Genomic DNA, 15,623 nt, shown 5'->3' on the forward strand with positions numbered 1-15,623 from the left:
TTAAAAAGGAAAGAAAAACCCTCTGTATCAGATAAAACAGACAAAATGTTTACAACTATTAAGTTGGCCAAAAAAAGGACATTTTAAAGAGGGAAAAAATTACATTTTAAATACTTACGTCTTCTCTGGGTAATTTATTTTCATTATCCCCTTCAATTCTTACTCGAACCACACCAGATTTGTCCACTATTTCTTGAATAACTTTGCCATTTTTTCCAATTACTTTTCCTTTAGTAAGAGAAAACAAATATAATGGTAAGCTAAAAATCAATTCTGCTATTCTTTCAGTGTCAGCCCCAAATTATTTGTAACTTGCTACTAAATTACAACCATCAAGTGACGCTCCCATCTTTTTACTTTCAATTAACTCACCCTATAGACTACCAAAAAAGTTTACCCTTGGTCTGAAACTTACTCCTCTTTCAGCATGCCTAAGGTTACTAACTGGGACTGACAAACAGTGCTCGCATGTAAGAAATTTTCAAAATCTAGACTTTAAAATATGCTTATATCATTTTCATATTTTTTAAACATCCAACCCATTTCAAAACCTTGGATATATACATAAAGGCAAAGAGAAAACTATTTTAATTTGGCATTAATCATTATCACTTTATTAATTCACATAAGTAACAAATTCATCAATCTTGCTTTTATTTTCAAGTTTCTATCTGTAAAAGAGATTTCTATGACTTGAACATAACTTTAGAATGAGTATTTACATGTATTACATTTTATACCAAGAAGTTTTTCAAGTACTTCACAGCTATATAAAAAAATAACATAAAGCATGCACATGATACGCTGTCTTGCTAAGTATAAAATACTGTAAAATGACATAAAATTCAAATATTTAACTTTTCTACACTTACAAGTCTGTCAAACAGCAGTTATTGAGTATATTAACAAAGGGATCAAAAGGCTCTCTTTCCCTAAAGGACTATCTAAAGATCAGCATATACTCACATAAATAACAAAGCAACACTGAGTTGTGTACCTATTAACAAGTACTATTCAAGTAACTTTCACCATATGGAACAGATGTACCCCTTAATGAACAGCAACAGCATATTTGTTATCAAGTCCACATCCTCAATTTTTTAAATAAATCACTTTTCACAAAAACTTAAACCTTGGTTGAAGGGGTTAAAATGGCAGATTTTCCTGTTGCATGCCTGAACAGTTTCCATTAAAGAATGAATAAGAACAATGACAACAGTAGACTGGTCAATACAATAAAAGGACTATAATGGGTTTTTCTCTCTTGTATTCCTACTCTCAAGCCTCCTTCCCCATTAATAACCCTAAATTTAAAAGCAGTAGCAATTGAACAGGTTAAAAAAAAAAAAACGAGGGCAGGGAATTCAAATGACGTGTATCTTCTCTGAGCAGCCCTAGCAGCAGCACATAAAAGCAACTTTCATTGTTAACACAGTGAAGCTCAAGCAGCAACTCCATCCTTGACCCTGCTAAAAACAAGCAAATGTCTTTCGAAAAACAAAGATTAGGTTGATATACCATATTCCTCCCCCAGAACTTCTGCCACTTCCTTCTTGTGAACTATACCAGTTTTGAGTGATCATCCATCACCCTTCTGGGGTCCTTGGCAGGAACCTACCTGCAAGTTTTATTTAGTCCCACCAGAGACCGTCAATATTTTATATGATCATTTCCATAGTTTAAATTCCAGACCATATTGACAAACTGAAGCAGACCTGCAGTATAAATTGAGCACTGAATATAAATGCTGAAGGGACAGAGAGAAGTGATTAAGGAAGGCTTCTGGAGGTGAAAGGTTTTGAACCATTTTCAAACCAATGTTCAGATATTTTTCCCTTTGATTTGGGAGGGGTGGGAATGGTCGTCTTAGAACTCTCAGAACATGAATGTATAAGGTAATCCTCTTTGGAACTTACCTACCAAGTGTTCTCATTCCCTTTTATTCCTCAGTTCTCTTTTTCTTTCATTTGGACTAAAAACGTACTATTTTTCAAAAGACTGCTTCATCCATAAAACATTATGGAGGGAAACATTGTACTTTTACACATGACAACCAACAGAAATTCTTGTACTAAGTTCCTGAGTATCTCACCAATGTGTAATAGTTACTGCTATTGTGTATTTCCTAAACAGCACACAACCCGCATCACCAAAGCCAACATAGACAGGATACAGGAAAAGAGACAACAGGTACTCACCACTTCACTGAATAAAGAGAACAGAGAACTACAAATATACCCAATTTTCTTATTTTTGAAATATCAGAAACTTTTACTCACAATACCTACTACAACTCTCTAAGACCAAGGCTATCTTTTATAACGGATAGACTTGGATTGAAAAGAAACCTGGTTCCCTTTCACAAACCCATTGCCAAATCATTTTTACAAGTGAGGAAACCTTAGTTAAGTTCAAGTTACATTCTGTACAGCAGCTACCACAATGTTAGTACTGACAGATGTCAATAATTACGATTTTTTAAAAGGGCATCCTTTTCAAAAGCAGCTTATCAAAGGTGATTTCATTTGATACTGATAAACATTTGATAACATTGTGCACCTTACCTATGTATAATTATACAACATTCTTCAAGTTTATATTGAATTTTAACATCTCCTCTTTCCAGCAGTTCAGTCTATAGTGAACAACGGTATACCAAGAACTAATAAAGTAGAGCTTACACAATTGGCAGTAATGTCATACCTATCCAAATGTTTGAGCAGAACTGAAAGGCTTTTTACACCCGGGCGCGGTGGATCATGCCTGTAATCCCAGCACTTTGGGAGGCTGAGGTGGGCGGATCACAAGATCAGGAGCAGGAGTTCAAGACCAGCCTGGCCAATATGGTGAAACCACATCTCTACTAAAAATACAAAAATTAGCCACACGTGGTGGCAGGCACCTACAGTCCCAGCTACTCGGGAGGCTGAGGCAGGAGAATCGCTTGAACCCAGGAGGCAGAGATTGCAGTGAGCCAAGAGTGCATCACTGCAACTGCACTCCAGCCTGGGTGACAAAGCAAGACTCCATCTCAGGGGGGAAAAAAAAAAAAAGGCTTTTTTCATAAATACTAACAGTTAAATTCCAAGACACAAATTTCTGTGTTTTAAACTACTTTTCCTGAATATACTACTTATTAATGGCCAAAAAAAAAAATATTTTTAGAATGGAAGTTTTTTTAAAAATTTTTCTATTAATGTTTGTTTTACACAATTTAACAAATAGAACGCCTGTGGCTAAACATTTCCTAAAGGCAGAATAAGCCACATTCTATAAATGGAACCCAAGAAGCTGAAAGTATTTCCTTAGCGTCAAAAAAAAAAAAAATGAGAGATAATAGGCAACAAAAACTCATCCCCCTTCTAGTAAACTTCACTACATTATCTTGATGCTGCTTTTTATATTAAATGTTTAGAGAGTCAATTTTTAGTATAGTCACTGTGTACTTAACACATAACGAAAGCCTTCCCAATTGCCTCAAATAGCAAAAAGACAGACAGCATAGATATAGGGCATATTAATAACAGAGTTATAAATGAACTCACTCCAACCTATAATGCTCATTTAACCCTAACTTCAAATGCAAATTCTTGTCACTTAACTATAATCCATGGGTACAACAGTTTCAACAATGGTGTCAAATAATTAACAGTGAAATCACCCCTCATATTATCATCCTTCTCTCCTGCCCACAAGTTCTTACCTTATTATTCTATGCCTTGTGACAACCTACTATTCAGGACCTACTGTGTAGAAGTTTATTACCCTATTGTTAGTTCACTGTTACTTTTCTTCCACACTAAACAAAACAAATACCACAAATACCTTCTCAAAAAGTACTATCATAATTTTGATGAATATATATCAATGATAAAAAGAGAGTAAAGGAGTGAGAATAGGAAAGATCCCAAGGGATGAGAAGGCTGATGAAAAACTGTAATGACAAACTGTTATAAAAACTCTGGGCCTTATTAGTGGGTCATCTTGTACAGAAGAAACATCTTTACTTTTTAACATATGACAATAACAAGTTACACAAAATGTTATCACCAAAAAAAGAATTATTGCCATCTAAATAAATCTACACAAAACTGGAATAAGGTTATCAGACTACAAGACCAGTTTTCAATTAAGTCGCTATATGTAACTAATGTTTAACTTATTTAACATTTAGTAAAAGTACCTACCAACGAGATTCCTAGGAACCTGAATAAAATCCTCCACAAATTCCAAGAAACCTCTAGCCTTTTTTACAGCATCAGCACTCTGTAGATGAGGGGAAAAGTAAAAATGAAATCCTGTTTCAATCTTGAAGCAACCCATAATCCAAAACAAAAAGATGAGAAAAGAGAAAATTCTGAATGATTATATTCTACTAAAAGATTATGCTCATTCCACTGGTGAGAGATTTCAGGTGAAGTGATTCACAAAGTACTTAAGAAAAAAATCATTTTTAAAAATCCCAAATCAGTCAGTACTATTAAAACCAAAAATAAAATAACATCTCTAAAATCTTTAAGCTGCTGAGAATTTTAGTGTCAGAGTTTAAATTACACAGCTGATGAACAGCCAAAACTTTAACCCAATCCTAAATATACTAGTCTATACTCCCAGGTTGAAATTCTCATGTTAAGTGTTAACAATACAAATTGTTCAAATTGTCTGAATTATTTTATTTATTCTCAAAATCAGGTATATGACTTAAAAAGCTATTTTTGCAGATATGCATTTTTTAAAAGCACCCACTGGTAAGATCATCAAAATTCCTAATTTCTAATGAGTACAATTTTAAACGACTAGAGGTTTGGGAGTGAGTCTCTACATGGACTTTCTACTTCTCAATTAAGTCATTTTCATTTTTAACGTTTGTTCTTTAATAACCACAGATAAGGCCAGATGCAGTGGGCTCACACCTATAACCCCAGCACTTTGTTTGGGAGGCCAATGTAGGAGGATCATTTAAGGCCAAGAGTTTAAGACTACTCTGGGCAACATAGGAAAGCTCTCTCTCTACAAAATATATAGATACATATTTAAATTAGCCCAGCATGGCAGTACATGCCTATAGTCCTAGCTACTTAAGAGGCTGAGGCTAGAGGATGGCGTGAGCCCAGGAGTCTGAGGCTGCAGTGAGCTATGATCACACCACTGCACTCCAGCCTGAGCAAGGAGCCTGTCTCTAAAAAAATTAAAAAAGCAAATAATTTTTTTAATTTTAAAACCATAGCTCAAATTATTGTGTGCACACTATGTGATATACCATATGCAATCAACATTTTGTATAATGTATCCAATCTTTAAGAACTATATTAAGGTAAGCACTATTATTATTTTATAATGAGAACACTTATACAAGGAAGCAAAGTAACAAACTCCAAGCCTACTCAAAGTGGCCTACTTAAAGTGAATTCCAACCCAGGCAGTATAGCTCCAAAGCCCTTTTTTTTTTTCTCCTCCTTCTTCTCAACAAGACAGAACTTTGCTCTGTCACTCAGGCTAGAGAACAATGACGATCATAGCTCACTGCAGCCTCTCAGTCCTCGGCTCAAGTGATCTTCCTGCTTCAGCCTCCAAAATTGCTGGGGTTACAGACATGAGCCACAGTGCTTGGCTGCCTTAATTACTATGTTATACTGTCTACTTTTAAAGGTTTCAAAATTAAAAGTAAAGCCTCTAGTCAGCTTTACCATGTGAAAAAAGCTGTTCATAAGAGCTATGTATGAAAAGTCAAGACACAAAATTGTCATTCAAAAAAAACTCCAGGCCAGGCACAGTGGCTCATGCCTACAGTCCCAGCACTTTGGGAGGCTGAGGCAGGGGGAGTGCTTGAGCTCAGGAGTTCCAGACCAGCCTGTGCAACATGGCAAAACCTTGTTTCTTTTAAAAAAAAAAAAAAAAAAAAAAAAAAAATCCAGTTACTCAAATTTGAAGGATGGTCTTAATTTACATACATAAAAATACAGATAAGGTGCGTGTATATGTATATATATAAATTTATATATATATTTTTAAACTCTACGTTGCTCTGGCTGGATTCAAACTCATGGGCTCAAGCAATCCTCCTGCCTCAGATTCCCAAGTAGCTGGGAATGCAAACGTGTGCCACTGCACCTGGCTGAATAACTTTTTAAAAATAACTTACTAATTTTCTACCCCTGCAAACGTCATGATTAACCAGTGACGAAGCATTATACAAATTCAAGTTCTAGAAAAGCTATTCTAATATATGCCATTTACTCCTGCCAGTGCCTGGCACACAGTAAACATTCCAAAAAAAAAAAAAACACTTGGAGAGATTATTTGTTATGGGTATAAAACTGAAGTAAATTCCGAAGCAGTTAAGAAACTTCAATTTTGGCCGGGCGCGGTGGCTCAAGCCTGTAATCCTAGCACTTTGGGAGGCCGAGACGGGCGGATCACAAGGTCAGGAGATCGAGACCATCCTGGCTAACACGGTGAAACCCCGTCTCTACTAAAAAGTACAAAAAACTAGCCGGGCGAGGTGGCGAGCGCCTGTAGTCCCAGCTACTCAGGAGGCTGAGCCAGGAGAATGGCGTAAACCCGGGAGGCGGAGCTTGCAGTGAGCAGAGATCCGGCCACTGCACTCCAGCCTGGGTGACAGAGCGAGACTCCGTCTCAAAAAAAAAAAAAAAAAAAAAGAAACTTCAATTTTAAAAACTACATATTTAATTACTTAGTAAATCTTTCACTCCCCTCAATACAAAGTTAACTTCAATTCAGCTGCATAAGTAATGACTACTAGGCTGACTGATGCTAACTGAATAAATTCTACCTCAAAAATGTTTCACTGGGAAACTGGAATTTCAGATAAAAATATAATCAAACAATAGATGGTTAATACATTATAGTAAAGGCCAAGGCAGGAGAAAGAGAACTTACCTCTCCGTAGATTCTAAATGTTCCAGTATCTTCATCTAGCTCAATGGCGGTAACTCCAGGAACTTTCCTAGCTTGCTGAATGTTACTACCATGTGTTCCTATTGCCAGGCCCATTAAATCTTCTCTCACAACAAATTCCTCATGAAAAGCTGCTGCAAGCTGTTTTGTGCACTAATAAAAAAGGAAAATTAGTATTATAAAAGATCAAAATGCAAAATGGCTTTTTTGTATGGTTTTTTTTCAGACAGGGTCTCACTCTGTCACCAAGGCTAGCGTGCAGTGGCATGATCATGGCTCACTGCCACCTCCATCTCCTGGGCTCAAGCAATCGTCCCACTTCAGCCTCCTGAATAGTTGGAAATACAGGCACGTACCATTGAGCCCAGCTAATTTTTTATTTTTTTATTTTTTAAAGAGACGAGCTCTCACTACGTTACCCAGGCTGGTCTCGAACTCTTGGGCTAAAGCAATCCTCCCACTTCAGCCTCCCAAAGTGATGGGATTATAGGCATGAGCCACCACACGTGGCCACAAAATGTTTTATTGCACATCCATGTTCATAGCATTATTTACGATAGTCAAGAGGTGAAAGCAACCCAAATCCACAGATCAATGAATGAATGAACACAATGTGGTATATACATTCTGCCTTAAAAAGGAAATTCTGACACATGCTACACAGATGAACCTTGATGCTAAGTAAAATACGCCAGACACAAAAAAGACTAAAATGATTTTACTTACATGAGGTATCTAAAATAGTCAAATTTATAGCAACAGAAAACAGAATGATGGTTGCCAGGGGCTGGGGAAAGGGGAAAATGAGCAGCTGTCTAAAGGGTACAGATTTTCAGTTTTACAATATGAGAAGCCCTGAAGATTGATCAATAATGTAAACATACTTAATACTAAGTGTACACTTAAAAATGGTTAAGATGCTAAGTTTCATATGCACTTTACCACAGTGTAAAGAAAAACACGAGAAGAAAAAAGCACTGAAAACCCACATAACAGGAAAAAAAAAAAAAAAAAAAAAAAAAAAAAACGCAGTCTCTTAATAAAGGAAACTCATCTAATGTCATAAAATGAATGGGGAAAAGAAATTGTTTTATTCGTCTATTAGGCTAAAACACTTTTCCAGATACAGACAGATTTGTTCACATATCCTTTGTTCAGAACTTTTAAATTAATGAGAACACTTCCAAATTTGTCCTAAGGATAATAAACACATCTCAATTTCTCTAAGACAACACAATGTGTGCATGCATGTGTATTCATCCAGATCTAGAAAGTATGAGTGAGTGGAAGAACAAGTATCCTAACAGTGTAGCAAAGAACAGGACACAACTGAGTACCTTAGGATAAGACAGAGATATAATGATAAGCTTCATATTTTAATACTACATGTCACATGATACACCACTCCTAGTCCTCCTCTCCTCTCACACAACAGTTGTTACAGTGAACTAGTTACTGATGAAAGGTATCATGACTGACAGACGACAAGGCAGTTAAAAAAAATAAAAAGGTTAAATACAAAGTAAAGAACTAGCAATACAGTCTACTGAGTATCTCTAATTTCTTCGCTCTTTGGCACCTGTCATCTAAGTCCTATCAACAAGTCAACAGGCATTTAGCAAAGGAAAGGCTATGTTTGATACAAGGTAAAATGGAAAAGCAATTCTTCTACAGACACGACAACTCCAAATAGTTACGGAACAGAGGTCCTAGGTTGCCTTCATTTGAAGCGAAGAACTTGAAAAATATAAAATATAAAACTAAATGGGGGCCAGGCTCGGTGGCTCATGCCCGTAATCCCAGCACTTTGAAAAGCTGAGGTGGGCAACCACTTGAGGCCAGGAGTTCGAGACCAGCCTGGCCAACATGGCAAAACCCTATCTCTACTAAAACACAAAACTTAGCTGGATTTGGTGGGGCACACTTGCAATCCCAGCTACATGGCGGCTGAGTCAGCAGAACCGCTTGAACCTGGGAGGTGGAGGTTGCAGTAAGCCAAGATTGCACCACTACACTCTAGCCTGGGCAGCAGAGCCAGAATCTGTCTCCAAAAACAGACAAAAACTAAAAGGGACACAGAAAACTCTTTTGTAAGTAAACCCACTTACTTCTAAATGCTTAGTGGCCTCTTCGTTTCTGGACATAAGCATCAACTTCGTACGAATACTTCGCAAATGCATGTCACTTAAGATGTTTACTCTCTTCACAGTTGCTTCACTGGCAGACTATAAACAAACAAGCTAATTACTCAAAACTTTAATCATTCTTCCAAATAGCACAAACACCATCTTCTATACAAAGCCTTCCTTGCTTCTCATCTACTATACTTCTTTCATCTAACACTACTCTGAGTAATCACACTTTCCTTTCTGAATTCCTGTATTATTTAGATCTGCTATTCAGAATATGCTTGATTTGGGAAAAATCCAGGATCTCACACATAAGAATTTTATGATGTTAAGAATGTAATTAACATTTTATAGCTGCAAAATTTTTCTCCCACACTATATTAATAAATTCACTATACACTAAGTTGACCTTAGCTTTTCTCTTTTGAAATATCTAATTATAAAATCTGTGCAATACCCATCAATAAGCTACCTTATAATATGGTATTATCTTACCAGTATCATCAGCTGTGTTGTTTCTGGATGATAAAAAATTCTGCATGCTCCTACTGCTTTCTTAAAATCTTTATGTGCATTTTCATTAGCACACCTAGAGAGAAATTAATTCATGTGTAAGACCTCAAGAGATTAAATTCAGAGGAGTTATAATACAAAGTCAGTGTTTCATTTTGACATCCCCCACTAAAACCTTTGTTCATTAAGATGATTTTCCATCACAAGGTTTTGATTGGGCATTAGAGAAAATGTTTTGTAGGACTGAAAAATCTTCTTAATTCACAGAACAATTCAATAGTAAATAAAATTACTCACGCCTCTCTCAAATCCTCAGGAACATCCACTGTGCATTTAAAGAAGGTATTTTTTTTGACAGTTTTATTTTGATTGACAGGCCGAAGTCGTTCGAATGTGACAATTTCATTGTAAGTAGCATCACAAGCAGCATATTCAATGACATAAAACTAAAAGACATCAAAATACTTTAAAAATCCCATCTGAACAAAAATAATGAAGTTTAAATGAAGTTCTAATTACCTTGCTCAGCTTAACCAATGGACCCTCCCCCATGTGGCATAAACACTAAGCACAGCTTAGTTACATAAATCTGATTTGCCTAAACTAGATTATAGGTTCTTACAAGCATGAACCTTGGTGGTCCTTACATGCTTGAGGTGTACCTCTGGAGAGCAGCTTTGGTGTTTGCCAATACAGAACACAAACAGAAATAAATGCTAATGGAAATGTGTGATCAACTATTTCTCAGGTAGGCTTTCAGAAATAAAACTAACAGTTGAAATAACATTTACAAAAACCAAACACTGAGGTAATTCCTTAGAAACTAGTCACAAAGCGGCCGGGCGCGGTGGCTCAAGCCTGTAATCCCAGCACTTTGGGAGGCCAAGACGGGTGGATCACGAGGTCAGGAGATCGAGACCATCCTGGCTAACACGGTGAAACCCCGTCTCTATTAAGAAATACAAAAAAAAACTAGCCGGGCGTGGTGGCAGGCGCCTGTAGTCCCAGCTACTCGGGAGGCTGAGCCAGGAGAATGGCGGGAACCCGGGAGGCGGAGCTTGCAGTGAGCTGAGATCCGGCCACTGCACTCCAGCCTGGACGACAGAGCGAGACTCCGTCTCAAAAAAAAAAAAAAAAAAAGAAACTAGTCACAAAGCAAGTGTGAAGATTACTTACTTCTCCTTTCATCATCCGAACTTTAGCCAACCACCATCCACATGGCTCTTGGTCATTTGCTCTTGAATATACCTGAGAAGAAAAAAAAAAAATGCCTATATCCATTCATCCCAAAAGATTTCAATGCTGTAAATAATGACTTTTTCTTAATGCCCAATCCCATTAAACTTAAGAATCAAAAATGCTATTTTATTTAAACTGGTATATTAAATGCAATTTAATGAAAGTGATATGTACATTTAAATTTACTACTTAAAAATAAAACTACACTTTTTTGGGCAATTTAGCTTCTTGGAAATTAATTCCACATTCATGAGGTTTACTAAACATAAGTATTATTTTAAAGAAATACTCTTACAAAGGAGTTTTAAATAATGTAAAACACAGGTCTTCCTGTTTCTGTCCACATTGTTAATATTAAAACTTGTTCTCAGAAAGTGATTAACCTAATTTTTAAATTCCATCGAGGATATGACATTTAGATCCCTTGCTGAAGAACCTAAATCAAATGAACTAAAAAAAATTGTTTAACTGAAAAAAAAAATTACACACATTCAGTCCATCTAGCAGAATACATTAAGTATCTTACAAAACTCCTATCCAGGCTGGGCACAGTGGCTTACGCCTGAAATCCCAGCACTTTGGGAGGCCAAGGTGGGTGGATAACTTGAGGTCAGGAGTTCGAGACCAGGCTGACCAACATGGTAAACCCTGTCTCTACTAAAATACAAAAATTAGCTGGGCATGGTGGCAGGTGCCCGTAATCTCATCTACTCGGGAGGCTGAGGCAGGAGATTCACTTGAGGCAGGATAATCACATCCAGGGGGCAGAGGATGCAGTGAGCAGAGATCATGCCATCGCACTCCAGCCTAGGCAACTAGAGCGAAATTCCATCTCCAAAACAAAACAAAAACTATCCACAAAAAAACAAGTCTTATATTCTTTATGTCTATAAATATCAGTTTTATTAACGCAATAGGTCACAGAAGCTTTTACTTGGGATTAGAGTTATTTCTTATGATACAGCAGAGCTTCTTTAATGCATTATATTTTCAATATAGAGAAAGGTAGAAAAGTTGTTTCTGAGAAGAAACAACTAAGAACCAATAAAAACCAAGATTGAATGACTTTGCAGAGATGACCAAGGAAACCTATCAGTGGATATTAACAGCCTTCTGGGAGATAAATGCAAACAACTAAAAACAAAGACTTTTTTAGCCTGAAGCTTCTATCAGGATGATTTGAGAGTAATCTTGGAAGTGGTAGGAATACTGGAACTGGAAATGAATAAACCAAAACCTACTAATGAACTTTACTGTACACCATGATTAGAAAAAAAGCTATGAGAAAAACCAGTAAGTCCAATTTACCAATCAGGGTCCATTAAACTCAATTTTAGTTTTTCCATTTCTTTTATAAACAGATCTAACTATTCAAAGGGATCAATATCTCATGACTTATATTCTTCCTTAGACATATTCCAAAAATAAGAAAGTTTAACACTAGAATAAAACTCACCCTTATACTGTAATTATTGTATGTATTCACTGGGCCCTTTTATAAATGTAAGGAGAATCTAGTGATCTTATTTTTCCTATGTCTTGAAACACTTTACTATTTCATCAACATTCATCAGTTATTCTCAGCTATGCTTTAAATAAAGACTAACATGGAACAGAGGAATGATGGCATCACCTAGAGGATGCAACAGTGAAATAAATTGTTAATGTTCATACAGTTTCCTTACTGCATAGCCCAAGGTATCACATCTCTTTCAAAACAGTTCAAAAGATCAAAAACACCATCCTTGTAGTCTGTTTTTAGCTACCGTTGACCAGTTGATAATTATGAATTTTTCACTCATAATTGCGAAGAGAAGAAAAATTTACAGAGGAAGGCCTTTCTAATTAGTAGAGGTATCAGACAACAGATGCAAAGAGACAGCAGCACACTAGGTTCTACTGATAAATGTGAAATCATCTTACAAAGCAAAGTCTCAGACTATGAAGTCTTCAGATGGTGACATCTTAGATGAATATTCTCAAACAATGTATTTCTAAGAAGAGGGAAAGACGATGTGCATTCTCATCCAGTTAATGACTCAACTGAGACTGCAAAATCCTCCAACCAGAACCCAGATCATCCTGGTTTGCTAAAAGGGTATCAGACAGTATTCTTTCATCTTTTAAGACGTTTGTGGTCAGGCGCAGTGGCTTACACCTGTAATCCCAGGACTTTGAAGGGCCAAGTGGGTGGACTGCTTGAGCTCAGGAATTCAAGATCAGCCTGGACAACATGATGAAACCCCGTCTCTACCAAAATACAAAATAAATTAGCCAGGTGTGGTAGAGCACACCTGTGGTCCCACCTACATGGAAGGTTAAGGTGGGAGGATTGCTGGAGCCTGGGAAGTTGAGACTGCAGTGAGGAAAGATCGTGCCACTACACTCAAGCCTGGGTGACAGAACGAGACTCTGTTCCAAAAAAAAACAAGGTAAAATAAAAATTGAAGATAAAATTTTAAGAAACGTTTGTATGCCGAAATGTACTTCATAAGTGGAAATGTCAAAAGCAGATGTGCATACAAAGGTTAACTAGAAAAAAAAAAAGACAATGAAATGCAAAAATATTCAATAGATTAGTCAATTCAATTGACTAAAAATACTAAAATTACAGCAGAGATGGCTATCCCTTCCTCAATAGAATGAGATGCCACTAAAAGTTCCAAAGTATTCAAGGACTGCATTCTGATGATCTAACTGTAAGAATAACCAGAATAAGCTAGAATTTATTAGACATATATTTTAAATCTGCTAGCAGTATTTGTAAGATTGGTATGTCCTAGGTTCATGTGTAACAGTGAGCAGTTAGTTACATTTAGACAACTGCATTTATTGTAGATACATATATCATCAAAATCTGGAAAATATGAAAAAGTTGGATTTGCTATGTTTAAACTCTTTTTTTTTTTTTTTTTTTTGAGAGGGAGTCTCGCTCTGTTGCCCAGGCTGGAGTGCTGTGGCCGGATCTCAGCTCACTGCAAGCTCCGCCTCCCGGGTTCCCGCCATTCTCCTGCCTCAGCCTCCCGAGTAGCTGGGACTACAGGCGCCCGCCACCTCGCCCGGCTAGTTTTTTGTATTTTTTAGTAGAGACGGGGTTTCACCGTGTTAGCCAGGGTGGTCTCGATCTCCTGACCTCGTGATCCGCCCATCTCGGCCTCCCAAAGTGCTGGGATTACAGGCTTGAGCCACCGCGCCCGGCCTGCTATGTTTAAACTCTTATTAAACTGTCTAATAAGGCCATGCGTGGTGGCTCACGCCCGTAATCCCAGTACTCTGGGAGGCTGAGGTGGGCAGATCACTTTGGCTCCAGAGTTCGAGCCCAGCCTGGACGACATGGAGAAACACCATCACTATGCAAAGTACAAAAATTAGCCAGGCATAGTGGCATGTGCCTGTAATCTCAGCTATTTGGGGGCCTGGGGTGGGGTGGAAGGATCGCTTGAGCCCAGGAGATCAAGGATGCAGTGAGTTGTGTTTGCTCCATTATACTCCAGCATGGAGTCAATAATGGCCTTAAAAAAAGTCTAATAATGGCCGGGCACAGTGACTCATGCCTGTAATCCCAGCACTTTTGGAGGCTGAGGCAGGAGGATTGCTTGAGCCCAGAAGTTTGAGACCAGCCTGGGCAACACAGGAAGATCCCATCTCTATAAAAAAAAATTTTTTTTAATTAGCCAGGTGTGGTTGGTGCATGCCTCTAGTCCCAGCTACTTCGGAGGCTGAGGAAGGAGGATCACTTGAGACTGGCAGGTTAAGGCTGCAGTGAGCCATGATCATGCCACTATGCTATAAATTGGGTGACAGAGCGAGACCCTGTCTCAAAAGAAAGAATAAGGTCTAATAATGACCTTACTACCCTTTAATTATTTCTGCTACAAAATTATGTGGTAAATGATCAGTGATGACTATTTTCCCAAGTATACTGAGGGTTACAAAAAGAATATCCTAACAACTAAAAGAAGGTGCCCATTCAAATAACTATCTCAGAGAGGCAGCTCGAATATCTCGTTAATCTGTGGGTACATCAAGTCTGATTTGCTGAAAATGTTATGTCTTAAAACTACCTAACCCCCTTATTCTATTTTCACCAAAGCATAACCATCCATGAATCTAGCTTCCTAAATAAACCATTTTCAACTGCCTGGAGGCTTTTCTCACTGAACAGTGAAATATTTTAAACTTAATATTCATTTCTATAAAGCTTCATTAATAACTTCACTCCTGAAAGACCAAGTTACTCTCATAAAGTGACTAAACATAAATTCCTGAGCCTGAATCAAAACACTACAAATTTGGCCGCACAGCCCACAACTGTAATCCCAGCACTCTGGGAGGCTGAGACTGGTGGATCACCTGAGGTGAGGAGTTTGAGACCAACCTGGCCAACATGGCAAAACCCCGTCTCTACTAAAAGTACAAAAATTAGCTGGGCATGGTGGTGGGCGGGTGTCCGTAATCCCAGCTACTCGGGAGGCTGAGGCAGGAGAATCTCCTGAACTTGGGAGGTGAGCCAAGATCAAACCACTGCCCTTCAGCCTGGGTGACAGAGCAAGACTCCTTCTAAAACAAACAAAAAAAAGAGCCAGGCACAGGCACAGTGGCTCACACCTGTAATCCCAGCACTTTGGGAGGCCAAGGCAGGTGAATCACCTAAGGTCAGGAGTTCGAGACCAGCCTGACCAGTATGGTGAAACTCCATCTCTACTAGCAGGGCATGGTGGCGGGTGCCTGTAATCCCAGCTACTCAGGAGCCTGAGGCAGGAGAATCACTTTAACCTAGGAGGCAGAGGTTGCAGTGAGCCGAGATCATGCCACTGCACTCCA

General features: G+C 38.0%; 1 protein-coding gene across 9 annotated transcripts in view; it reads right to left on the reverse strand.

The window, feature by feature from the left end:
• Nucleotides 1–15,623, reverse strand: part of FXR1 (FMR1 autosomal homolog 1) — a 66,472-nt gene that overhangs the window by 21,548 nt on the left and 29,301 nt on the right. For all 9 annotated transcript variants that reach the window (XM_031662849.1, XM_031662847.1, XM_031662852.1 and 6 more), the window contains 7 exons: nucleotides 10,737–10,808; nucleotides 9,858–10,006; nucleotides 9,543–9,636; nucleotides 9,027–9,143; nucleotides 6,901–7,071; nucleotides 4,188–4,266; nucleotides 119–228 (listed from right to left, as the gene is read on the reverse strand). In XM_031662849.1, coding sequence (XP_031518709.1) covers nucleotides 119–228; nucleotides 4,188–4,266; nucleotides 6,901–7,071; nucleotides 9,027–9,143; nucleotides 9,543–9,636; nucleotides 9,858–10,006; nucleotides 10,737–10,808 — 792 coding nt within the window. The remainder of the gene's footprint in view (nucleotides 1–118; nucleotides 229–4,187; nucleotides 4,267–6,900; nucleotides 7,072–9,026; nucleotides 9,144–9,542; nucleotides 9,637–9,857; nucleotides 10,007–10,736; nucleotides 10,809–15,623) is intronic.

This window comes from Papio anubis, chromosome 2 (genome assembly GCF_008728515.1).
Source record: "Papio anubis isolate 15944 chromosome 2, Panubis1.0, whole genome shotgun sequence".
Lineage (NCBI taxonomy): Eukaryota > Metazoa > Chordata > Mammalia > Primates > Cercopithecidae > Papio > Papio anubis.